Here is a 27,150-nt window from a genome sequence, read left to right on the forward strand (position 1 = left end):
TAAACTAATAAACAAGTATAGAATAGGTTGACGATTCGAGGCACGCTGACAATTCAAAAAAAAATATAGAATAGGGATATCTCCTGTCTCATAATATCTAAGTTTTTCATTGTCAAGTAAATTCAGGCCCATAATAAATGGGAGTTCATCTGATTTGTATGTTGGGGAAGATTTGGAGGCATTCTTCTCTCCCAAAGATCTGACATACAAGGTGCATAGACCCCCAAACAAAAAAAAAAAAACACCCCCAAAAGAAAAATAATTGAAACCAGTCCTAAATATACAAGTCTTCTGTGACAGAAACACCATCCAAGTAAAACCAATCATAATTTTCCCTAGTTTAAGTTACAACCATCTTCCCTCTCTCCCAGACATACAAAAAACTAACTACTTGCTTCCAGCTGCTTAACTTACCATAAAATGCTAATCATGCTTGGGGCCATTTTCCGCCAATCGAGACTGCACTCAATCTCTCTTCAGTTTCATGAGAATGACGACGATTTCACTTATAGACATGTATAGTATAGAACGGGTGTGAGACTCCATTTTGACGAATCCAATTCATATACAAAGAAATTATAGGACATTTCCGATCAGAACCCCATCTTCACTGAAAGCATGCTGCAGAATTTAGCTCATGTTAATCTTATCTCAAGGATCAGAAACCTGACCAGATTGAACCCTGTTTTCTTCTTTTGAAGGTGAGACTGGGAAAGATGGTGCAACCAGATTAAACCCGTTGGCCTTAATTGGAGTTTGACTGTCCCTTGGCGGCGTTGCGATCCTTGTGGACTCCGTGAATTTAGCAGCTGACTCCTCAATAACAACCACTTCCCTTTGTTGCTCCTGTTGCTCCTGCTGTAGCTGCTGTCGTGCCAGTTCAATTTTCCGTAATGATGGCACATCGCCACTACAATATCTTTGCCACAACTTACGATACGTTGATTCTAACCCCAAAATATAATTTGATCCATTGCAGACCGGGGAGTTTTTCATGAGACCCCGGAGGCTCAACCTTAGGTCCGAAAGAGCTGTTACATTGGAAGCTAGTTGTAATGCCAACTTTACATACTCGTCTTCTGTTTTAGCAACTAGATGTCCTAACCCTGCATTCACATCAGTAAAAAAAAATTGGTTAGAAAAGCCCTGTTCTAGCTATTCATGTGAAAGAGAAATCATGGAAAGCTTCATCTGTAGGACATAGATATGAGTAGATGCATATGACTGCTGATCAAGATTAGTGAAGTCGTTTCAGGAAAATTCATGAAAACATCACTCAAGAGGTCATTTGCTAAGAACGAAATAAAAGGTGATAACGTGCATCGAGAAGTCAGGATGGAGTTGTTCCAGGAACAAATCAACTTTTCACCACAGGTAAGTGCATGAACTAGAAAACATTTCAATGACGAAAAGAAAGTTGCTCACCGACATTCCTGAGAAGACTCACACCAACATTATGCGCATGTACAGGACCTTCCATTGTGACGCATGGGACTCCCATATACAAGGATTCACATGTCGTTGTTGTTCCAGCATAAGGAAAAGTATCCAAACTATAACAGGATAGAGGGAACCAAAGTAAGAAAGTATATTCCACAATGGTTTAAGGCGGAGCAGATCGTAGTTAGAAAAAAGAACAAATAAAAATGTTCGACATCGGTCCATGAGACGAATCATACGCACGTCACATAAAGATACATGGGTTAGTGGCATCCTACATATTGTTAATATATCACCAAAGCATGGTGGAAATTTTAAACGACGTTGTTGAGGAAAAATGCGAGGCAGGGCGAAGGAGTCTAAATAAGTGGGACAAGCAGGTGGAGTGCCTGCAATTAACCATAGTTCACATATACTCAATAATACCAAATGTTGATTATAAACAACGAATTAGTAGATTAATAAAATCACTAAATGTAATATAATATAGTATTTTATGAAATCTAGTGGTTTAGAAAACACAACAAGCGGGTCCATTGCGATCAATCTAATATGCTAAACTAGAAAGGTGAGGTGCCCAAAACACAAAAGTCTTGACAGAGCACTCGACTGTAACGATAATTAAGCTCCTCAAATTAAATTTCAGTTAAGCATTTATGAGTTAACAATTTGGAGCAATGTAAGCTTTTCAAGGATGGACTCCATAGATCTGAAGAAGATCAGCTCACGGACCAATCATCTTCAAGAGAGCATGCAATTGATATCTTCATATTGATCTCACAAAAAGTGAGGTGTTCCGCGAGGATCTATGTGGGGCTTAAGAACCTAACTAATATATTAAAATACAACGCTTTACCAACCTAATATCCATGAGTGAATATGCTTGCATATGGTCGTGGTTGAGAAGTATAAGAGGCAGAAGATCAACACGCAATGATTCCAGCCCCAATTGCTCCAATGTTGATAAAAACCTTTGTCTTACACTATCGCATCCGAAAGGCTTGCACTTTACGACGAGTCTTGAGTTTGGAACTGCACACAATATTCGTGCCCAAACTTGCAATACTTTAGGAGTTATCTGGAAAAGATAGATCAACAGAAGTCAAAAAGTAGCAGTAACAATCCACATGAGACAAGCCTCAACAGATAAATAAATACCTTCGCTAGATTATTAAAGCTACCAAACGTAATAAAACCGTTGGTGAGCGCTGGTGTTGGACAAACAGGCCCAGCTTCAGGAGAAGGAGTATAACAAAGGAAGCATTCTGGTAGCCGTACTAACTCCTCGACGTACCTGACATAAAGCAAAATTGTGATACATATAACTGCAACATATACATAATTTGCTGGCTAAAACTTTTTCAAGAACATGACTTACTTTTGCTTCGAATCGGGAGGATCAGACAACGAATCGGTGATTCTGTAATCGATGGTAGGCAAACCAGTGGTATTTGGGTACCCAATCCAGGTTGCCTAGAATTGAAAAAAAAAAAACGATAACATCGAAAAATCATTATTGACAAAATTTACGGGAAGTTGTAGGAAAAAAACAACAACAGTAGCCATAAAACCCATAAAATAGACTCACTATCAAATGCTCTGCAAATAAACAGATGTTCAACTTTCAGAGTTACAATTAAAAATCGTAAAACATGCAAGACAAATAGCACATCTTCGCAGTCCATAAGACATGGCAAAATACTTACACAAGTTCATTTAATTTAGAGGGACGCTACTTTTTCCTATGTAAGTTACATTAGTTTCACTCTTCTCAACCACATGAATATTCACTTTCTATTTATGGATCTCAATGTTTTCAATCCATGGTTCACCAGATGTCACCTTGGTAACAATGGTAAGCACCTCCTAATGAGTTAAAAGAAGCATTTTCCTTCAATTTATTCTCATCTTTACTATAAACTCACTTTAAATACATATGGTCTAACATTTGCCTTTTTTTATATCAGATGTTGAAGAAGAAAAACTTAATACAGATACGACTTAAGAATCACAGAGCTAAAACTAGTAGAATGACGATTTCACAGCCGCGTTCCAAAAGAATTCTGATATTGAAAACCTATGGGTGGATAATATACCTGGACAGGTGCAGGTCTGCACGCCATTATCCCTAACTTATTGTTAGCTGTATGACCAGTAAGTTCCACCAAGATGTCAATTTTGTCATCTCTAACCATGTTTGCCACCATCTTCTCATCAATTCCAAATATGTCTCTCCACAACCCACCTTTTTTCAAAACTCTTTCTCTAAATTTGTTAGTTTTTGCATCTGCCTGTGTCATAATTCAAAAAAGAAAAGATCAACTTCTTTTTAGCACTACACTCCTTGACCATATGCAGAAGTGATGCATACTGAATTTTTCGATCATAATAAGAAAATAGCATGTAGGTGCAATTAAGCTTTCCTAACTTCGCCAAACACAAGAATGAGCGTGTTAAAAGGCACATTATTAGAAAGAATTTTACTACCGAAAACCTTAAAGCACGCGGAATTGAACTCATGGTCTAGCTTATACCTTCACAACCGCTGAATATACAACAACCTTGTACTTTGTGTAATCATGATAGAGAAGAGGTGCCTCAATGAAATAAGAAACGGAGTGAGTAAAATAATCTGGAGAAACATATCCAACAACCAGCGGTCGATCCGGATCTTTTGGATTGTCCCATGATGTGAACTGTGGAAATAACCGCATAAAGCGTCTACCCCAATCCCTGTATAGACATTTACATTTAGAAAACATTCCAAAAGAATGAAACTTTACCAAAATATATATTGAAAGGAATGAGAATTTTAGGCTATCACGTCATAAATACTTTAGTACTGAAGAAAACAGGAGGATAAATCAACCTTAATGCATCTCTAACTGTTGTACAACTAAAACTGCTAGATGAATAACTTATTTAAAAGGGATTAAAAAGGGTGTATATTACATAATAGTGACACTAGAGAAAGCTAACAATAAGTACACAGACATTTTCTTGATAACATAGTAACTGCTAAACGTAAGCATGCCATTAAAGGATTAGCAACAAAGTTTATCTAGAAAGAGCTAAAGATTACAACTAAAGTGAATCAGTAATTTCGGAAGTCTTACTGCACTAATGAACTTCCTGAAAGATACCACCAGTGGAAAATTTTGCAGTCAGCAAAAGTTAAAATTGTTTTGAACGTTGGAGATTCAGTAAAGCTAGTGTTATTCACATATCTCTCCATCGATAAGTAAAAAGCATTACCCTTTCAAGATAAAACAAATAAGAAAAAGGAGGATCAACGCACGAAGTGGTAAGTAACACAAATATGTCCTTGGTAGTTTAAGGGCAAGAAATATGAGCTCTCTTTTACAGAACGCTGAAAATATATGTTAAATCCAGTCACATGCATATAAATGTATGTTTCGAAGTAAAAGGCGGGAATAACGACACCTGTGTGCTTGAAAAAGCTTATCATCGTTGCCATCATTTATATAATTCATTGCAAGCAACCGATTCTGCAGGAAAGATAGGTAGTAACGATTTAAATTTCTATCTATGCCACAAAATACTAACAAAAACTACAAATGAAACCTTTTGAAATTTAATTTTGAAGCATGGAACTGAAGTGCAACAGAAAAGTTCATTCATAAGAAAGAAATCCAAATTAATATTCAAATCAACAAATGTCTTGAGTTGGAGGCCAGTGAGAATGAACCGAACTCGAAACGTTAAAGAACTTCCACAACTACAGTGGCCAGCTGGCAATATCCCTTCTTGGATTACTATTGATTGGTACCTACCCAGTAATCAGTATTAACCCTAAAGAACCCATACTTCTAAAAATTTATCACCCTGTCAATTCAATGTTAATCTTGTCCATAACAACTGAGAAACTCTATCTCTCATGAAGAAGAGATCAATCACATATAATATAGCAGACCAAGAAAACGATAGGATTAATTTATAACCAAGAAAACGGTAAGAGCTTAGTAGTTTAGCTACAACACAAAATATGCAGTATCGTCAATGCATTAACCATTTATCTGTTTTCTTTTTTAATTTTCTATGACTTAAAACCATTCTCATTAACAAACCCCAAGATGAACTCTAGTTCATTAGGTAACATTATTAAAACTTGAAAGTTGAAACTGATAGAGATAATAAGAAACTAAAGAGAACTCGATAACAACATAAACTTTCCACTTTAATTTTCTCCAAAGGAAAACCTGCAGCACAATAGTCACCAGATGGCGGGAATTAAAAGCACCTACACGACAATCTCACATGTTAAGAAATGCTAAATGCATATCTTGGAACACAGTTTGCATAAAGGAAGGCACATTGTAGCTTATGAAGTATTAACCAAGGTGGCAGAGAATATATCAACAATACCTGGCCAGCATTACGTGAATCAGGATCTATCTGAAGACATTTCTCATACGCTTCAATAGCCATAGTTATATTGCCGGCATCTCTATAAAGGACCCCTGTAGAAAAAGTAATTTGAGTAGATTCAACTTTCAATGACCAATAGCATATAATTGAGTATCAGTTACAAATATTGCGTTCAAATGGGACTCGGTACCTAAATGGCAGCAGCTGTCATATTCAACTGATGTAATAAATTATAACCATGTCTGGTTGGGAATTCACTTGTGAGAAACTAAACGAAAATCACACACACACACACAGAGGAAAGATAGCTACCTAAATTATTGTATGCTTCGGCGTAAGTGGGATTTGCAATAATTGCGTTCTCAATCATGGTTGCTGCTGCATCCATTTTTCCCTTCAGACATAAAATGAAAATAAAGAACCATTTCATATATATATATATATATATATATATATATATATATATATATATATATATGAGCATCAAGCAATGTATGTAAACTGGTAAACATATTTTCAAATTGAGCAATGTATCTGAACTAGTAATCTAAGTAGCAAACCTGTACGGTGTAGACAACACCCAGATTATTTAGTGATTGTGAGAATTTTGGTTTGATTGTTAAAGCCGTCTGCAAAATACAAAAACGTGACACCACTATTCAGTCGGCAAACAATAACCTTAAGTTATGGTTCAACCACCAAGATTAGCAAATAATATAGGATAACAACGTATCAAAAGAAACAATGGAGCAAGCCATGAAAGCTCAATCTTGCCTTGTAACACTCCACAGCTTTGTCAAGGTTGTCTCTGTCTTTGTATATTACTCCCAAATTATTACATGCCTCCGCGCAATTGGGATTGAAGTGCAATGCAAGTTCATAGAAAACAATTGCCTATTAAACACAAAAAAAGAAATTCACTCTAATTTCAGTATTTTACTGCTTAGAAAACATAAGAACTTTCAGAACAAATACAAGCAAAGAGTAGACAAAGGCTACTATACAGAAGAATAAGAAGGGAGACCCAGAACTGACAAAATGGTAAATTACTTACCATTTCGAATTGCATCATCTCACCGTACGCAACACCAAGATTATACATAGCATCAGCATAGTGCCAGTTGTAGTACAATGCCTTCTTATAGTAAGCAACCCCTTGGTTGATGTCGCCTTCCAGTTTGACCTATATTAATATTAGGTATTATCACCCAGAACAGTTCACATTTATATTGATGAAAATTCGCCAGTGACACTCTTTTGAAGTAAATGACAAGAAAAATAAGAAGAAAAAAAGATGCATTAATTGCCAATGGAACGTTAAGAATCGAGAAATTTGAAGCCTAATCTAGATAAAGAGAGAGTTAAGTACATTTAGTATCCAAACCGACCAAACCAATCCGAGCCAAACAGATTTGGGTGGTTTGGGGACCGATCTAATGGGTATCTGGATTGGATCGGATACTAAAATGTCAAAACCGAGTGGTTTGGTTCGGTTCATGGACTTGTTTGACGGATAACCGAAAAAACCAAACCAAACCATTTATTATTATTTTTTATATATTATATATGTAGGAGTATGATTTGGCATGATGGATTGATGGATGATGGAGAATTGGAGATTCAATTGTTTATCATTTTTTATCTTCCTTGAATGTTGATAAACTATGTCAAATTAATCACGTACATGTAGACTTAATGTTTTGTGAGATGATACTAATTTTTAGCACGTTCTAAGTATAATTGTAGAAGGTTTTAGGTCGAAAACTCAAAATTTTGATCTTGGCAAAATTTTAACCTTTGGTTCGGTTGCATACTTTGGTTCGGACTATGGATAGCTCAAAAAGTCGGTTATCCAACCGATGTTCACCCCTATTAAATGGCGGCACTTCAGAAGAACAGGGTTACAGATTACACAAGTGAATGGTAACTAAGCCATTTGTCTATGCTAGCTCATACCTGGAGCCTCAGTAGTCATTAGCAATTAACTTAGGTATACAAAGAACCGGTTCAAAAGTGTCAAGAGGAAATCTATATTCTTTAAGATTAATGATCATTAAAGTATGGAACCTCAACTACAAAAGGAAATGATTTAGGGAATAAAAGATTTGAAGAGGAGGATATGATATTTGAAGAGGACTGTGATATGCATACCAACTGGAACCTGCGACAGATAACTGGCAACGGATTCTCAATAAAGGATGATAAGAAGGTAAGACATCAGTAAAATATGAAAAGTTTAACCAGTTACATTTCAACTAAAGCGTACAATATTCCCACTCCAGCTCTATACAGGTTTCATGCTCTAAAATAACAAGACAATAGAACAAATGAATGTGGTTACTCGTGAACTTAGTCAAGGTAGGCTTAGACTCTTCAATCCTAAGATAACCGTGATTCATTAGTGGGTGAAATTTGACTAAAAATAATGGGAGCTCACTATCATAAAATAATTGATTCTACATAAGGCAAATGAAACTGTGTGTTGCACCAAATGTTTGCTCATACACAAGCAAGGAATTCATTAAGAACAAAGTGTCTGTCCCGCTCTTCTATAAGTTGCAACACCGGAACAACTTGACAAAGTCAAGTCAAGTCTCAAAAGGCTCATCAACCTCAGCAAATGCATACAATATTCCACAGTTGAAATAGGTTTAGGAGTTATTTCTATTTGTCCGAACTTGAGCAGTAATTAGAAACAGAAACTCTAATCAAAATGAAACTGCAAAGCACCTTTGTTCCCAAGTCCGTCAAGGCTATTGCCATGTTATTTTTTGCAATCTCAAAGTTCGGTGACACCGCCAAACACCTGAACGTGCAGCAGATAAGCCAGGGAAAACTCCAATTATAAATAATGGAATATCAAACTATAAGCATCGTGTTGATATGCTAAGTCCAAAACTCAAGAAGTACAACAAACTGCCAAATACCTCTCATAGCAATGGATAGCTGAGTCCAGATCCCCACGGTTTTTGAAGATAACACCCATGTTGCAATATGCTTCAGCATACATTGGCCTTTGAAGTGCAGCATTCTCATAGCAACTAAGTGCCATATCATACTGCATCATCTCCGAATATACAACTCCAAGATTATAATATGCAGGCTGCACATAAAAATGTAACATATAAGAACCAAATCTGTATGAAGGTGTTCAGTTTTGACAAAAGAATAATTACATGAAAAGACAGAATATGCAGATTGATAGGGTATCGTGATATTACAGCATAATGAGGGTCTACTTTGAGAGCTTCACAGTACTTCTGGATTCCTTCCTGAGTGCTGCCAGCAAGTTTTAGGCTGGTACCAAGATCTGTCAATACAATAGCAAGACATTCCGCAGCCGGTTTGTACGTAGGATCTGCTTTCAAGGCATTTTGATATGACTGCAGTACGTAAATATCAAGCTTGAATATTGTATCCACAATTACAAACCTCAGAAGTCAACGTAACAAAGTTGAACGAGAAGACATACCAGGCAAACATAACAAATAACACAAGGAAACCAATTCACCTCGAGTGTAGACCGAGTTACCAGGACATTACATGTAACTGAGCCATAGACTTTAACCCCTATGAGTGCTTACATCTCCTTCAGAATAAGTATCTTTTGATGTAAAGATTCGTCAAGCTGATGAATCCAATTCATTGTGATTTATAAACTAAAATAACGCTATCAAATGTGAAGGCTTGCAGGTACGATTGTTTTTCCTAGATGAACGATATTACACTTAACGAAGTCATAAACATTAACCTCTATGAGTGCTTAGATCTACTTCGGAGCGAGTATCTTTTGGATGTAAAGATTCGTCAATAAAGCTCTCAAGCAGATAAATCACTTCACTGTAATTTTCTGAACTAAACTAACTCTATCAAAAGTGAACATGTAATTGTTTGTTCCTGATGAACGTCAAATGTGATAGTTCATCCTGATATATCATAATTTCTTTGCCCAAATAGACTTTAGATGGTTGAATTCTTGAATGCACACACCCATTTAGTGACATTTAGAATAGTTAACTGAAGTGTTCACCTACTCCGTGACTTACATTCTATTGTGTCACTGACGTTTTGGTATCGCCACTAAAATATTATTAACATACTAATTAGACGGACAACCATAAGGTGTCATCACGGTAGCTATATGAATATCAATTCTGTGATACCTAATATAGACTAAGTATAGTTGTTTAAGTTGTCATGTTCAAAGATCTGTGTCACTAGTTGACTAATAGACATAAAACAGAACAAAATGCACAGGACCTAAACTAACAATGCAGGTTCCTGTTTACCTACAAAGCTACTTACTTATAGTCAGACGATGCTCATGAAACAATATCAGTTCATGAAATACAAAAACAGAGTAGATCGTAACGGAATTTCACTCTAAAATGCAGCTTTCATGTGAAAGCAACAAAGAAACTGGATAACAGGACCTAGTAATATGAATGGAGCTGCTAAGGGAAGCCAAGACAAACTGTCACTGTGAGCCAACAAGCAGAGCAAAACCAAGTCAAAGGGTAGTTGGAATTAAGGGACAGATCTCTCCTATATGAGTAGGGGCTGGTTGAACCCCATTAGAGTCTCGTAATTTCAATAAAGATGTGTTTTATTAAAATGCGACCAAAGGATAGAAACAAAACAGTTCACATGAAAATGAATAGAAATTCGACCAAATGATTGAAGGCGATCAAAGACATCAGAGCATAAAGACTTGTATTAAGATATAATATAAAGCAGATTACAGTGACCAGACCTCAACAGCCTCCATTAGGCGGCCTTCATCTTTGTATATAATTCCACAATGTGTAAAGGCACAGGCATTCTGTGGATCCAATTTAATTGCCTCTGAGAAGCTCTCAAAAGCAGGACGACTCAAATTCTGCATTTGGAGGCAAATGCCCTTGCCAATGTAAGCTTCAACATTTCCATTTTCTTTTTCGAGAATACTTTCATACAAAGCAAGAGCATCGACGAACTTATTTCTGGACCGAAGAATATTGGCATAAGAGAGAGCATCCTTCCCTTCAAACTTGTTTCTAATAGGAGAAACAATGGTTCTAACAGTCGGCAGCTCTCCATTTACACATCCATTAGCTCCAAGACCACCATTTTCTTTACTACCATTGGAAGAACTCGACTCCGGCCACGCCATTGAATCAAAACTTCAAGAGCAATTTCCTAAACCAAGATATTCAAAAATGAAAAATGCAAACTTTAACACATGAAGTGTGTGAAAACAAATATCTTAGTTAACAAATTAACTACCTAAAGCAACTCCAGTAAACCCTAAGAAAATCTCAAACTGCTATTTCAGTCCATCACCCAATAAACCCTGAACTGCCACTGAAACGAAAATGGAATAATTTATTAAATAAACAAAAGCAAACTGTAACCTAATCATATTACAAAGAATAGGGATTTCACGATAAGTGAGAAGAAAAAAAACTAATAAGACTAAAATACCTAAAATTGATTTGAAGAAACTATAAATTCAAAAAGAAAATTTGAAAAAACTAGGGTTTTGAAGTTTACATTTGAGAGGGAATGGGCGGAGAGGAGGACAGGAGCTTCAGGGATTGAAAGAGTCCAAGCCTCGACACAAGAAAGGGAAGATAGAGAAGATTTTAGAGAGAGAAAGAGAGGGTTTTTCTTCAGGAAGGAGGGGAGTGGGGTTTGGAATTGGATTGTTTGTTGTTCCAGACTGTGAATCCGTCCCGCCTCTCTCTCTCTCTCTCCGACTCACTTGGTTGCCGATCCTATATACTCCGTATTTCAATTCATCGACTCTCTCTCTCTTCGATTTTGTCTAGACGGCATACCGATAATATGCCCGCTTCTATCCCACGAACTTTATTCTTTCGGGCACGTGAAAATCTTTAGAAACAACTACACTTTTCATCAACAATCTTTATCTTAATTCTAATTCAGGAAATTGGGCTGGAGACCCAATTTTTTGTTTTTTTTTGTCAAAAAGACAAGTTATCTTTTTTTCCTTCTAGGCACCATGAAAAGTTTGGAAATAGGCTTGAAGGACAATTCTAAAAATCCCTTAATTTTGTATACCTGAATTGACCTTTGTATAAAGGAAAATTTTAGAAACACCCTCAGATTTTTCAAAAACCCTCACATTTTATATAATCTTACTTCTTAGTTACTTATTTTGCCTTGCAGAGGTTTGCAATCTGGTTTGCCTTGCAGAGCTTTGCAAACTGATTTGCAAACTGATTTGCAATCTGGTTTGCCTTGCAAAGCTTTGCAAACTGATTTGCAAACTGGTTTGCAAACTGGTTCCAGTTTGCAAACTGGTTTGCAATCTGGTTTGCCTTGCAAACTAGTTTGCAATAAGGTCAGTTTTGTCTTTTCCCTATATTAGATAATTTACAAAAATGCCACAGGGAGCTGAAGCCCATAAAAAATTGTCCAATCCTTTTTAACCAAAGGCCAAAGTTTTTAGGGAGTTTTGGCCAAATTTCCCATTCTAATTCGACTTAGCACTAATATATTTATGAGTTAATTCCTATATGGCCCCCTACTTTGTGACCAGCTTCCTTTATGGTCCCCTTTTTTTCGTAAATTCAAATATGACCTCCTATTTTCAGGTAAATGTCATTACTACCCTTCTTAATTCTAAATCTAAAACAATAAACAAAATTATTTCCACCTCACCCCTCTCTCTCTCCACCTCATTTCTCCCTACACCTCACCCCTCTCTCTCTCTCTCTCCAACTCACCTCTCTCTCTCTAACTTACCCCTTTCTTCTCCGGCAAGGTGGCAGGCCGGAAAATTTTCCGGTCGGCCACCTTCAAACTTAAAAAAAAAAATTCTCTCTCCACTCTCTCTCTAAATTATTTTTTTTTAAATCTCTTCACTCTCTCTCTAAAACTCCGGCGAAGGGGGTTTCCCTTCGCCGGAGGATCTGTTCACGAACAGACCTGCTGTTCACGTGAACAGACCTGTTGTTCGTGAACAGAGCTGCTGTTCGTGAACAGGTCTCTGTTCACGAACAGAGTTGTTGTTCACGAACAGATCTTTGTTCGTGAAAAGTAGATATGTTCACGAACAGATCTGTTCGTGAACAGATCCTCCTGCGAAGGGAAATCCCCTTCGCCGGAGTTTTAGAGAGAGAGAGAGAGTGGAGAGATTTTAAAAAAAAAAATTTAGAGAGAGAGAGGAGAAAGAAATATTTTTTTTTTTAAGTTTGAAGGTGGCCGCCCGGAAAATTTTTCGGCCGGCCACCTTGCCGGAGAAGAAAGGGGTGAGTTGGAGAGAGAGAGAGAGAGAGAGGGGTGAGGTGTAGGGAGAGATGAGGTGGAGAGAGAGAGAGAGGGGTGAGGTGGAAATAATTTTTTTATTGTTTTAAATTTAGAATTAAGAAGGGTAGTAATGACATTTATCGGAAAATAGGGGGCCATATTTGAATTTACGAAAAAAAGAGGGTCATAAAGAAAGCTGGTCACAAAGTAGGGGGCATATAGGAATTAACTCTATATATATCTTTTTTGAAGCTTAGCTCTAATATAATTATTTGTAGTTTGATTTTGGACGTTACTTGATAATTTAATAGCCTAATTTAAATTTTCTCCTTGACATTTTTCATAGATGGTTGGAATACATAATTAGGATTGAAATAATAGTAATATAAATATTTTTACTTTTTGAAGATTAATTAAATATGAGAGTAAGTGTAAGTTTTAGTGTTTTAACATTAGTGACACAACTTTCAACAAAAAAAAGCATTGATGAAACAAGGCCAACGTTTTGGGGAAAGCAGAAAAGTTGTTGGAATAAAGCCGGTCAGAATAGGCTGACTATGACGTGTTTCTCTCTCTCTCTGTTCTCTCTTCTCTCGCTCTTCCCTGTCTCTTCTCCCCTCATCTATCTGCCTCTTTATCTCTTCTTCCCCTTTCCATTCTTTTTTTTAACAATTTCGGCGAAGGAAAAACCCCTTCGCCGGAACACTTCGTCTGGTTTGCAGACGAAGGTGTGGTTCCTTCGTCTCCGAAAATTTCGTGAGAGAGGGGAGAGGAAAAGAGGGGAGAGGAGAGAGAGAAGAAATAAGAAAGAAGAATGCTGATGGTGATCGCCGGCATTAATGCTGGAAGTCGCCGGAATCCGGTGGAGGTTGCCGAAGTTTTAGTTGAGATGAGAGGAGAAGAAGAAAGAATAAAAAATTGAAAGGGTGATGTTTGGAGGAAAGAATAAAAAATTGAAAGGGTGATGTTTGGAGGAAACAAAAAGATTTGGTTTCAACCCAAAACTTATTGCCCCAAAAATTTTACTTATTTTCCCAAAACACTGTCCATGAAACAACTGCTTCTAAATTTATAAAAAAACAACGAGTTTTAAATTCCAAGCTATTTGTACAGTTGCAAGCCACATACCACCTATTATCATACTATTTGGATTACAAAATGCATATCATCTTCTTCAATGATGAAAAGTAGTGCTTAGTGTTTGAAGAAACAAAATTGATAGAATTCTTATAAACAATCCTAAAGTAAATTATGGACTAGGATCATGTGACTGTTCCTTAACAAAAAAAATCATTGTGTCGACGTATCTTTGTCATACGATATTATATTTAGGCCTCTGACTTCATTCATTCTGTATGATCATGTCTAACAAAAAATTTTACTATCATGTATTCCTTTTGATGTATTCCTTTTGACAATAAGGAAGGATTGTCACTAAAGACCCTTGCACATTTTGTTATCAAACAAATATATACAAGTGTGATCACCCCACTTGGAGAGCTATATATGTAGAGTAGAACAACAGGGAAGGGCAGGAAATGATATTCCTTTGATTAGTTATAGTAAAAAATAAGACAACCAACCAAATGACTCCATGGCCCAATGGATAAGGTGCTGGTCTACGAAACCAGAGACTCTGGGTTCGATCCCCAGTGGAGTCGTTCTTTTTTTCTTTTGCATTTCTGAAAAACTTTTGCAAGAAATTAAAATCTTTTATAAGGGGACAAAAGGAAAAGAAGCGAAAATGCTTTTTCCTATTTCAAGTTTCTCATTTATCATTGACGTATATGAGAAAGTGTCTAGGGGTGAGCAAAAACCGAACTAATTGACCGAACCAAACTAAGTCGAACCGCACCGATTGATTTTTGGGCCGAACCGATTACCATCCGACTCGGTTCGGCCGAAAAACCGAACAACCCAAAATTGGTCTAGTTTGGCCTCGACTTGAGTTTCTAGAAACCGCCCAAACCGAATCGACCGAACCTTAAGGAAAAATGAAATAATAATTCTGTAAAGTTAGGAAGTGTAAAACTAAAAAAGAAAAAAATTAGAAAACTCCTAATCAAGTCTTCCATACTATCATCCGTCCTCCCTTCTATTTGTTGTTGTCGGCTTCATCAACCATCTATTCAACTTGATTGAAAGGTTTTAAAGATAACTTTTCACCAATTTTTTTTTACCACAACCTATTCTTAGTTAGTAACTTAAAATTATAGATTTTGCATTCGCACTTATATTTTTTTGTGTAATAGTAGAAAAGTACTAGGAATTTTTAATTTTTATTCTCGACATAGGTGTGTAATGGCGGAAAAGTACGATGGGTTCTTAATTTTTATTTTGGGCATATGCAATGAAATGAATAACATTAGTTTACAATTTTCTTTAAATTGTGTTCGGTTAAACCGATCAATCGAACTCAATCGAGTCGAACCTTGTCGGCCGGCAGAATGATCGACTCGACTTCGGCCGACCATTTATTCAAACCGCCACTTATTGGTTCGGTTTCGGTTAGAGCCAAAACCGAAAAAAACCGACCGCTGCTCACTCTTATGAGAAACTTATCAACGTGTACTTAAATCATTTGAAAAGTTGCTTAGTCCAAAACTACACTGGGAAGTTTGATGTTTGAAATACAACCAACCAACCACACATTGAAATATCAATTCTACAAAGATGGACAATCAAACAGCCAAGTCACACTTGTTAAATGATCGTTGACGTTACAAATTTTAGCTTGGAAAATTTAAGCACAAGGAATGTTAGTTTTGTTTACAATCATTTGGTGCAGCCATTGGACACCTCTCTTAAGCTCATGAAATCATGAGATAAGTCTCCGTGGAAGCAGCTTGCTATCAAGATTTATCTCATGTAATTTAGGCAATATCTATAGCAAATAATATAATAAACTTGTCGGGCTTTAGGCCTCTTTCATTATGGTTTAAATTAGGCGATTATCGTACTCATCACATCTTCATGATGTATCAATACTTCGTAACGACTAACGTAGATCGCAGTCGATTTCTCAAAAAAGTAAATGTTAGTTTTGTGTAGTGTAAAGCAAAATTTTACTCAACATATCGATGACATGATATGTAATTCTCTGATTTTAAAATAACGGATGAAAATATGTTGTTGTGAAGATGTCGCTTCAGCTTTTGACTCAAAAGGAGAGTAAGACTGTTAAGTTTGTAACATCTAACTCAGAGATCAATAAGTAGAAAAACCTAACATTACGTATCAGCTGCTTATGCAGACATATTCTCACATATTCCAACCTGAAAGAAGCATTCCTCTGCGAGAAAAAAATTTCCCGTTTCAGAAGCCTCCTTCGCCCAATTTTCTACTCCACAATCATTCTTGTTTGAAAAAAAGAAACATCCAAAATGATTCCAGACTTTAATAAAAGAAAAAACAGTCTACCTTTTCCATCAATTAGACTTCCAGAAAAGAATGAAACAATTCACACCCCCTACCATTGAGAGAACCTCTCAGAAGAATAAAAAGCAAACTATGTATGTACCTCCTCTCAGTGCATGGGAAAAATCTAAAATCTTTCCTCATATGTGAAATCAAAGTTCTTAAAATAATAAAAAAGTGAAACTGTGCAAATGAGGGGTGAATCTCCAACAATTTAGGAACTAATTCTAACCCATTGGAGGCTGAGAAGTGTTGTTGGATTTTGAAACAACTGGGGTGGTGATATCATGGATACTTGATCTCTTCCTCTCTTTCTTTTCTGCGTTTTTCCGAAGAAAATACTTCTGCGCGTGACTGGCAACTTGAGTCGGTGTTCTTGAAAGTACACAATTTCTTGAAATGCTCCTCCAATCGCCTTTCCCGTATTGCTCTAGTCCAATAAGAAACTTCCTATTAACAAAAATAAGAAACATTAATTAGATATTAATAGTAAACACAAAACCACAAGAAATAGAAATATCGAAACGTATATGGGTGTCTTTCCAAGCTAGCATGGGCCATATTAGGTCTCATGGCGGTAACTCGTAAGTAAATATCAACGACCATGTCATGTGGTGAGGTAAGTGGTCCATAAGAAAAACCTCACATTATCGTAACTCTAAGATCCTATTTGCGCAGTGTTAAATCCCATTATGCATTCGGTATGTAAACATCAAATACATGAAAAGAAAACTTGACATGGACTATGTCATGTAGTCTGCTATAAAGTGGTCCAAAAGTGAAAAACATTAAAAGAAAAAGCATTCACGTTTGTCGTAATTCTAAAATCCCATTAGGTATGTAAACATTAAAGACCATGTCAAGTGGTAACCTATAAAGTGGCCCATCAAGATCAAGTGATAAACATAACAAAGTTCTTACGATTATCGTAAAATCCAACTTACCTGAACTTTCGAAGTAAATGTGGGTGATAAACATCATCATATACATCCAGCTAGTTGTGAGTTGTGACCAAACTTCAAATATTTAAATGCCGAAATTTTTTGCTTATATTACAATATGGTATCCACACAAATATTTAAATTTTGCTTATATTGAAATGAATCATAGAAATATTCAATGGGTCGTTTTAACTTTAAAATAAAACTAGTTATTCTCGAAAACGCGTAATGAAGCGAGCGAATCTATTAATTAATTAATTAAAGAATCATGCCAACTCTAATTTGGGTAAAACAAAATACAAGTTTTTCCTAATTAAAATTATATTCCATTGTTCCTTTTAAGAACTTTATCCACTACAGTTCTGTATAATGTTATTCTATAAGCACTTTTTCTAGCAAGTACTTTTCCTCAAAAAAGATCAAACTTTTTCCAACAAAAAACAGTATAGATTAGATCCTATGAGACCTTGTTTTGCTTCTTCCCCAAATACATAGTATAATCTCACCTAGGGCATCAGCAAAGACTCTGGAAAAAATTATGCCTAACCCAAAAACCAAATTTCCAGGAAATAATTTTCAAACCGAAAAAACAAAATCCCCAAAAGCCCAGAGATTAATTATGATCAAAACTACAGTAATTAATTCCTTAATCACTTATTTCAATGTTTTAGCTATAATAAGCATGATGGGTTGAAAATTGAATTCACACTTTCAATCAGACCTACTTAAGCAAATAAAAAAACCCTAAAAACAAAACAAGAGAAGAGGAATCAAAAGGAAAGAAGTTTGATTGAAAAATACTAACCTGTGTTCCTCTTCAGTCCAAGGAGTCCCTCTCTTCCTCTCTGGTTCAGTATGTTTCTTGGAAGAGGCAAAAGGAATTTTACTCGGAGGATCACAATTATTCAAACCCGATTCATCATCTTCATTTTCATCATCATCTTCGTAACGAGGCAACTCAACTCGTCCCGATTCAATCTCCATTAAATCAGATTTCAAAATCTTGTAATGTTCCCATAGTTCTAATGGCGTCTTTCCTGGAACTTGTCGAGAAATTTGTATCCACCGCTTAGTAATATCTCTAGGAACCATTACCAGAGCTCGTTCAAAGAGTTTATCTTGTTCGCGAGACCAAGAAGAAGAAGCTAAATAAGACGAAGTTTGATTGCCGATCATTCCGTTTCCTCGTTCAACCATCGTCAAGATCAATCAAATCAAGAACTAGGGTTGAAAGGGTTTTGTGAGAATTTGAAAGGGTATTTGCTGATTGGGTGAGATTTGAGAAGAAGAAGAAGAAGAAGAAGAAGAAGAGATTTGTTAATAAAATAATTTGGGGGTTTTTGAGGGGGAAGAAGTTTTTGATTTTGGTTAAGAGTGATTGACTAAATTGAGTGAATTTTAACACGTTTTTACTATTTATTTTGCTTCTGGTTCTTCTAAACTTATATTTTTAGGGTTTATTTGGTGAGACGGAATTTAGGTGATTGGAAAGTAGTTCCGAATTCCAGTTCGGTTTGGTAAAATCTCACGGAAACAGAATATCTAGGGGAAGAGAAAAATAAATGTACCAATTGTATAGACCTCAGATAACCTAGGTGTACATAACCCACGTTCTAATTATCTTCCAATTAGAAGAAAAATGACCTTTTGGTTAAAGATGGGGAAGTGTAACAATTTGTTATAATTGGGCATTACAACTAATTACACCCAAATCCATGTTTATGTAAATATCTATGATCTATCCTAACATAGTAGATAAATATAATTGCTTAATGATGTGTAATCATTACATTTATGAATTAGAATAGGACAATAGTTTTTTATCTATCATAGTAAAACATTTAATTACAAACATAAAAAGAAATGAAAGAGTGAAAAGAAGAAATATTTCTAATATAAAAATTGGTCGTTGTAATTTATAGAAACGATAGTATTTTTTAAAGTAAAAAAAGGAAAAAAATAAAATCTAAAAATGCTAACAGGTGATGTCGTGATTATTCCATAAACTTTTACAAAATTGGCTAATTAAGAGACTTAGCAAAATCAATTAGATTGCATAATTTATCATTCTTTAACCATAAACTTTTACAAAATTCTTCACCACTACTGTTTCTTTTAGTTTTAAGAAGTAGGTGTTCAGAACCCCGAATCTTAGTACTTGACCAATAAATACGTAGTTTTGTTTTTTGCGGAAGCTCTACGAGTCTACATAGAAAATAGAAGATTTAGACTTTTATAAATTTAAAACGTGCACGTATAACCTAGTCTCAAACGATGTCAGACTATTACATAAGCATGCATGCAACAAACTTTTAGGAACAAAAGAGAGATGCATATCACTTGGACTTGGCTTGTTCATCTTGGGTGGATCTAGCAATAAAGTGGTTGCCTATATATCTTCCCATCTCCTAAAATTGGTGTCTGTGGGGCTGCGCCTAACAACATTATGTGGTAGGACACCTAATTCCATTCCAACATTATACAATTGGAAGATCATAGGAAGTTTGCTGTTGGTGCTAAAATAATTATGTTTCATTACAACTACTTATAAAGGTTTGAGCAAATAATGTTTTTTAGTATTATATTTAACTTATAGAAATAGGCCAAGTATGGCAGCTCTCTCTTGACTAAATTGGCATAGCCCTAGAATTTCATTCTCCTTCGAATTATCTGCAGTGTGCACAACCAGATTTATTATTATTTAGACCCACGAATATAGTCGAACAATTTGACTCCCATTGAAAGCTTCACAAGTTAACCTAAAGGCCAGACTTAAGCAGTTACCAGACTCAGTTGGCATCTATAGCTCAAAATGATCCACATTATGTGAGAGTATTACACTCCTCACGCTCATAGAGGAATTATAATCCACTTTGGCACAATTGGAACAAAGGCCCGAAAATTATTATAATTCATTTGCCACCTATAACACATCTCCATTTATTACGTACACTTGAATACTTATGATCCAAATTTGAACGATGCTGTAAGCAATACACATTGAGAAAAAAAAATTAATTGAGTCGGGTGTTAAATCACAATTATATAATAATCAGAGATAGACATTGGAATAATTGATACGATAATTTAACGCGGTTCGGTCGGATAATCATGACCTACATCCACCGAGAATAACTTCTTTATTAATAATCATCACATATAATTATGGGGTTGATCGATTTTATTTCCTACAACCCTTCTCATATTTATAAGGACATTAGGATTTAGGGTTTCCTAGTTTCTCATAACTAAACGGGAGATGCTAGAGTGTCCAGCTCGGTGCCCACTAAAATGCTCAGCTGACGTGGATTCACTAAAAGACAAGGTTTTTTCAAAGTTTGACTATGGTGGGGACCGCTTTTATTTCTAAATGAGGAAATTTGGGCATTTTAGTGGGCATTCTAGCTGGACACTCTATCATTTCCCTAACTAAACTAGAAATAATATAAAATCTATTTAATAATCATATTAGATATATTACAAGAGTTAATTCAAATATATTAAACTAAGTATTATAGATCTTCACATATCTTGTAATATTCTGAATTCTTCTTGATCGTCGGATCTCGTCTTCTCGATCCGTCACATACTCACATACATACGCGTGTTACACACGTATCTCTTTGCTTGGGCACATCTTCATCGCCAAATCTCTTTATCTCGATCCGTCTTATAGCACGTATCATATTACGAGGAGAAGCTAATTCACAATAAAAGGACATCCTTATATTTGTTTATTTCCTATTTTCATTTATTCTCAATTAGTTCAACGAAAGTTTAGGCCCCTCCATTCTTCTTAAAATGGTCCCTCTTGTGAATTTGGTACGGGTCCACCGAATTCGCAAAAATAGGTCACTGGAGTGAATTAGTTTCGGTGGACTCGTACCGAATGGTCTCTTGTGAATTTGGTGGACTCGTACCGAATGGTCTCTTGTGAAATTGGTGGACTCGTACCGAATGATCTCCTGTGAATTCGGTGGATTCGTACCGAATGTTCTCTTGTGAATTCGGTGGACTTGTACCGAATGATCTTTTGTGAATTCGGTGGGTTCGTACCGTATGTTCTCTTGTGAATTCGGTGGACTCGTACCGAATGGTGAACTTGGTAGGTTCGTACCGAATGTTCTCTTCTAGATTCGGTGGACTCGTACCGAATTCACAAAGAGGGGTCATTTATCAAAAAAAGGGGGGGACCCTATTAGACTTCCCTTAGTTCAATAACATCACCACCAACAAGAACTATCATTTGGCTCATCTGATAATTCTGATTTCTCTCAATTAAAGATAAACACAGTAAAAAAGAAAAACTCATTTAAAACATTTAAACTACATACAATCTAGTCAAATCTGAATTTCAAATTAACAAAAGACTAAAAAAAGAAAAACATCACCACCAACAAGAATAATAAGCTAAAATAGAAGTAAATATAACCTTGCTCATAAGATAACCCTTACACTACCAACCCCTTCCATACAAATGATTGAAACTTTGTATTAGGTCAAATTGTTTTCGAAATTGATTAAGTACATACACCAAAAATCCACCCAATTAAAGAACTAACTGTTAATTACTTAGTAATTAATTCCATTTTAATTGTTCCCATTCCCACAAAGGATCAAGATCGTCTGCCATCATCTCCCAATTATCAGTGCTTGTTTCTCCTGATACTACTGTAACTGTCTGATCTTTATCTTCTTTCCCCAAAGAAGTAGTCTTATTTGGTAATATTGTTGTATTCATAGAAGAACTCTGCACCTGAAATAATGTTGTAGTAGTAGTTCCATCTCCGTTAACTCCTTGATGATCACGGTCAATTGGTTTCTGTTGATGATCACTAATTGACATGGATTCTACCAACGGACGACGATCAAATGCTCGTAAGCATCCAGATTTTACATACACACGACATAGACTGAATTCGTGTCGTAACTGCAAAACAAAATGAATATTATTTACACAAGAAGGAAAAAAAGTAAAATTCTTGGGAGATTATGTGATATGGAAATTTCATGTATATTTAGAAACATTAAGATTTGAATTGTACTCATTAGTCCCCACCATAGAGAGATACATGCATATGTTACTATCCAAATAGGTTTCAAGTTGAGTACTAGTTCTTGATCAATTGATATGTTCCATGGAATAAGACTATAAGATGTTTCTGATTGACACGCCGCCAAACGCACGATGTTATTTGAGCTTATATGTGTACTTTTTTGCCGGTAACGTGAAGCATGTATAACCATTTGGTCTTTTATGAATGAGCCTAGTTCTGCTACCGTATTAAATTTGTGGTTATCAAACTCAGATATTATATTCTTGTTATCCGGAGTATTTTTTTCCATTAAGGACAATTCTCACAACTACGACCCAATTAAATATGAACATATGAACCAAATTTACATGAAATGAGCCATGAAATATGTGTCTTGAAGCTGTTAGTTCAAAATTAATGGACTAATATTTAGGGTTAGCCTTTTTTGCTTCATACTTTCATCATTTAAGTTTTCATCCAAATTATGAGTTACCAAATAAAAATTAACAATATTTTTTGGTTGGTTTACTTGAAGGAGCTCAAAATTAAGTATCCGATTTCATAGCTTGGATTCATGACATGAAAGGGAATAAATGAACCTCTCTCTCTATATATATAGAGACACGCATAGACGTAAAGAGGTACAACGTACGTACCATTGGAGTAGTATCTGATGAAGTTGATGTTTGGGTATGATCATCATGATGTTCACCAACTCGAACGATGGCTCTATATTCGTTCATCTTCCATTTTGTTTTGGTACCAGTAGGAGCTTTACCGGTATAAAAAACCATTGTTTTCTTCATACCTATTATACGATTTCCATTATTACATCCTGGAAAGGAAGAAGAAGAAGAAGAAGAGGAAGAGTAAACATAACCAGGAGATCCAGTAGCTTTCCAGTATCCAGAACAAGTGGTTCTATTAGGTCTTCCTCCTCTTGCTTCTCTCTCTTGCCTTGGTGTGAAGAAAAACCATTGTTCCTTATCTCCATTACACATCTCTCCTGCTATCTCTGTATATAATTAACATATTTAGAAAGAATTAACAACATATTACTTATGTCCATGAATTGAAAGAACCCCATCAATGCCCTAATGCCCTCATACCCATCCCTAAAAGGTGGGCATGAGAGACTTCCAACAATTCACAGACGAGACTCTACATAAACTGCGGGCCCACAAAAACATTTGCAGGGCTCTTAACTAGCTCCTTCAGTTTGTTGTTGTAGTCAGGATTTGGACTCAGTTGGTATTGGTTAATTTTCTTGGTTGTCGATTCTGAAACCGCTACGTTCATATTGAATGTATTGCGGTCTGGTGTTGTATGATAAGACTCTGCCGGATTTTAATCTCATCTGTGAATCCCTAATACGACGTTTCTCATGTCCACCTTAATTTAATTTTGGAGCACGAAAACATGCATAATATGTTTAATTAAGTAGAGTTAACTTAATTACCAGGTAGTTGCCAAGGATCAAAATCATAAATGGAAATAACAGGGATGACATGATTGAAGTTATATTCTTTGTTGCCTTCAAGTTTGTTGTGGAGATAGAATGTAATCAGTTCTTCTTCTGTTGGGTAAAAACGATAACCAGGTGCAAGAACTGCCTCATCAACCTCGTTATCACCATCATGCTCCATTACAATTTACAAATTAATTTCCCTCTCTCTCTCTCTCTATTTCCCTCTGACCGTATTAGGGTTTGGTTTTTGAGATGAAAGGTGAAGGAAACCAGATGATATATATGTAGAGACAGAGAGAGAGAGAGAGAAAGTGATGAAGAAGTGACATGAAGAGGACGTTACTGTGGTGGGGTTTCACTTACTAAACCGTGTGAAAAGTTTATTGGTGGGTCAGGAGGTATCCTTGATCAACAAAGTGCTGTTGGCCCAAAAATAAATGGCCCAAAGAGACAATATTTGCATAGCCGACCCACAATAAAATCCGAAATAAGGTTTGTTCCGAGAACGGGAGCTGACTACTGTTCGAAAGCTGATGCGATCGGTTCCTAATGAGCCAGGCATGTAAAGAGAAAAATATCCGGACTAATGAGAGCTGATTACATCAGCTTTCAAGCTGTAGTCTGCCTCTATTTTCGAGCCAAACAGCATTTTTCAAATATCATTGTCACTGTTCTGAACAAAACTGTGCAAGCAAAATAATACATTATTTTAGTTTTTATTTGCCTAGTGGTTTAGACTGCATTTAACAGACGTACCCATTGAAAGACTTGGGGAGGAGAGAATAACACATCAACATGATGTAAATACATAATTGAAAACTAATAGAAGGGATTAAAAAGGTAGACTTGTTCAAGACCTAAATAAGAATCAAGCATTTATCGAAAGCGAAAAATCTCTTAAGAGAGAATGACCTGTAAATGAAAAATCGTTAATTTTGTGTAAGTTTGGAATAGGCTTCGACTTGCAACATCTTTTAATATTACTCTACACGATAGTACTAGAACAAATTGTGCATAAGAATATCTAAAACAATACATTTATTTACCAAATAGCAGTTTATTTTGCCAAGGTGTGGCCGATAGACGACAAGTCAAACTCCTCATAAGAAGTCTATATGCACTGACAAATTATCGATAGACGACAAGTCAACCAATTACTGAATACATGTAAATATATATTTTTTTGTGATTAATGACTCTGTTTCCGACCATAAACTCCACTAGGGTACGTGGCTGGGCGCCCGGACCAGACTCACTTTCTTTTACTAAATGTGACCCGACCACTTACTCTGGCTGATATTATGGTGGGGCATGGTATTGACAGTGTCTATTTATTTTTGGAGTCCATTTGTTTTGGACTAACAATAGAAAAGAAGAAGAAATGAGTATGAGCAAAGAAGACGCACACGAACGAGGGATGAGTAATTAAGTGGAAACTTCCACGCGGTTGACGTGAGGAATTTCGATACGCAATCAGGCAATGTCTCCCGTTTGATTGAGTCTCTCTCTTTCTGTGTCTCAACCTCTCTTTGTGTCTCAACCTTTTGAATGAGTCAGTAGGACGTCATTGTTGGAGAATAATCTGCTTTAAATTGAATTAATTAAGGGGAGGGCTAATGGCCCTGGCATAATTACTCTAGGCCCCCAAATTACATAAGGGATCTGCTTAATCTCGAGGCCTACAGTAATAATGTCGGGTCCTTTACCCCTTCCGATTAATTAATTAAGCGGCTAAGTTTGCCCTAGCCGCCCCTAGGGAACAGGTAAGCTATAGTGCTATACCATAAGGTTAGATTGTGTGGTATAGACGGGAAAGAAAGAGTGTAGGGGCCGGGGGTGGGGGATTAGGGTTATGAAGCATTTACAATATGCAGTTTATGAAGTCAACTTGACTTTTGACAAAACAAGTCAATCTCTCAAGTCTTCGTTGATCCTTAACATCACGAGGGGGTGTAGACTAATGGAGTAAGATTTTTCTCCACGCGTGCGTCGCAGTCCTACTCTTCAAAGATTTTTCTTTATTTTTGGTAAGCTCTTTCGTCATCCTTCCCCTCAGTGTCGTTCGTACAATATTGCAGATGTCTCTATGGAAATATATTTACACATATTTTATTTGATCAAATTAATTGTTAGTGGTTGTATTTTTAAGAAAATTAACTAAGAGGTATCCCTTAATAATGAATTTCTTGTCAAAAATCAGGATCACCATTGTACGAGAGGTTTATTCCATCGAAGAAGAACCACATAAATTAATTTTTTAGATTCTTTAAGTACAAAATTGTATGTATGAATTTATATTTCAATAAATAAGGCCTAATATCAATCAATCTTTTGATAAAGACAAGATACACTTTGTCTGTTTTTCCTCAAAAAATCTTTGAGATGTTGAATTTTCTGTAATACACTTTTGTAAAATTATCCATATATTATTATTCTTTCAATAGTTTCAGCAAAACACGATTGAAGATGATAACCTATTTCCAAAATAATTTCTTGAGGATCTTCTTAATAGAGATAGTGGTGTTTCTAGACTCTAGAGTCTAGAGTGATGCTGGAGTGATATTCGGTAAAAATAAATAAAAATAAAAGTAAAAAAACTTGTAATATTGGACAATATTGTTACGGTCTTGCTCCAAAATTACCTAAAACCCAATCAAAGGGTCCACTATTTCTACTAAAAATCTCAATCAAGAAAGAGGGATTGGGCTGGACGTCCAAAAGGAGGCCCAAAATGGGCTGGGCGTCCACGGTTGCCCATAAATAAACGAGAGGTCCAAAATGTCAGGCCGGGACTTAAAATGACGGAAACAGCCCCCAAGTTCATCGAATTTACGCCCCGTGCCATTGAAAATTAACCGGGATTTGGCGAATTTTTTGGCGCGATTTCTGACTGATTCTAGGGACGGAAGTGACGTTTCCTGCAAACGGTCACTTCCACATTAACTTCTTCCCACGCCGAGTCCCTCTTCCCAGGTAACTTTGCTCCTTCTCAAGAAATTTCTTTCTCCAACTTTTACTTTATCCTTCATCTTCCTCCTGCATCTTCCTCCTTCAACTTTTACTTCTGAAGGGATTCAAGTTCTTTTGAAGAAAAGGAAGGGATTCAAGTCTGTTTGGAGAAAGAATCTACAAGTTTGTGAAGGGATTCAAGTAGGTTTTACTTCTATCTCATCCCCCTAAACTTGTTTGATAAAAGTTTCTTTGA

General features: G+C 36.1%; 3 protein-coding genes and 1 non-coding gene across 6 annotated transcripts; 1 reads left to right on the forward strand and 3 right to left on the reverse strand.

Annotated features, from left to right (window-relative positions):
* Positions 1 to 84: 84 nt before the first annotated feature.
* SPY (Tetratricopeptide repeat (TPR)-like superfamily protein) lies at positions 85 to 11,729 on the reverse strand. Of its 3 annotated transcripts, none has more exons than XM_086637867.1 (19): positions 11,362 to 11,729; positions 11,095 to 11,172; positions 10,583 to 11,007; positions 9,051 to 9,212; positions 8,757 to 8,932; positions 8,560 to 8,635; positions 6,884 to 7,012; positions 6,604 to 6,723; positions 6,390 to 6,458; positions 6,142 to 6,223; positions 5,827 to 5,921; positions 4,885 to 4,949; positions 3,975 to 4,173; positions 3,537 to 3,731; positions 2,819 to 2,913; positions 2,599 to 2,734; positions 2,301 to 2,518; positions 1,426 to 1,553; positions 85 to 1,106 (listed from the first exon to the last, which is right to left on the reverse strand). In XM_086637867.1, the coding sequence occupies exons 3-19, from the start codon at positions 10,979 to 10,981 to the stop codon at positions 652 to 654; spliced, it is 2,799 nt and encodes a 932-aa protein (XP_086493993.1). In that variant the 5' UTR covers positions 10,982 to 11,007; positions 11,095 to 11,172; positions 11,362 to 11,729; the 3' UTR covers positions 85 to 651. The 3 variants fall into 3 exon arrangements, with proteins under 3 accessions (XP_086493993.1, XP_086493992.1, XP_086493994.1); XM_086637866.1 differs by having other exon boundaries at positions 11,293 to 11,729; XM_086637868.1 differs by having other exon boundaries at positions 10,583 to 10,991; positions 11,362 to 11,603.
* Positions 11,730 to 14,671: 2,942 nt separating this feature from the next.
* Positions 14,672 to 14,744, forward strand: TRNAR-ACG (transfer RNA arginine (anticodon ACG)). The gene has a single exon. It is a non-coding gene; the product is annotated as a tRNA-Arg (tRNA).
* A 1,716-nt stretch (positions 14,745 to 16,460) lies between these two features.
* LOC147546083 (transcription factor SRM1-like) lies at positions 16,461 to 18,976 on the reverse strand. Its single transcript, XM_086637483.1, has 2 exons — positions 18,247 to 18,976; positions 16,461 to 16,950 (listed from the first exon to the last, which is right to left on the reverse strand). The coding sequence occupies exons 1-2, from the start codon at positions 18,636 to 18,638 to the stop codon at positions 16,728 to 16,730; spliced, it is 615 nt and encodes a 204-aa protein (XP_086493609.1). The 5' UTR covers positions 18,639 to 18,976; the 3' UTR covers positions 16,461 to 16,727.
* Positions 18,977 to 21,859: 2,883 nt separating this feature from the next.
* On the reverse strand, positions 21,860 to 24,318 carry LOC147546084 (NAC domain-containing protein 90-like). The gene is made up of 3 exons (XM_086637870.1): positions 23,937 to 24,318; positions 23,134 to 23,492; positions 21,860 to 22,371 (listed from the first exon to the last, which is right to left on the reverse strand). Exons 1-3 carry the CDS (start codon positions 24,121 to 24,123, stop codon positions 22,021 to 22,023), a joined length of 897 nt encoding a protein of 298 aa, XP_086493996.1. The 5' UTR covers positions 24,124 to 24,318; the 3' UTR covers positions 21,860 to 22,020.
* Positions 24,319 to 27,150: the final 2,832 nt, after the last annotated feature.

This window comes from Eschscholzia californica, unplaced genomic scaffold (assembly GCF_041429995.1).
Source record: "Eschscholzia californica isolate CP2 unplaced genomic scaffold, dmEscCali1.0.p SCAF_4, whole genome shotgun sequence".
NCBI classification, from domain to species: Eukaryota; Viridiplantae; Streptophyta; class Magnoliopsida; order Ranunculales; family Papaveraceae; genus Eschscholzia; species Eschscholzia californica.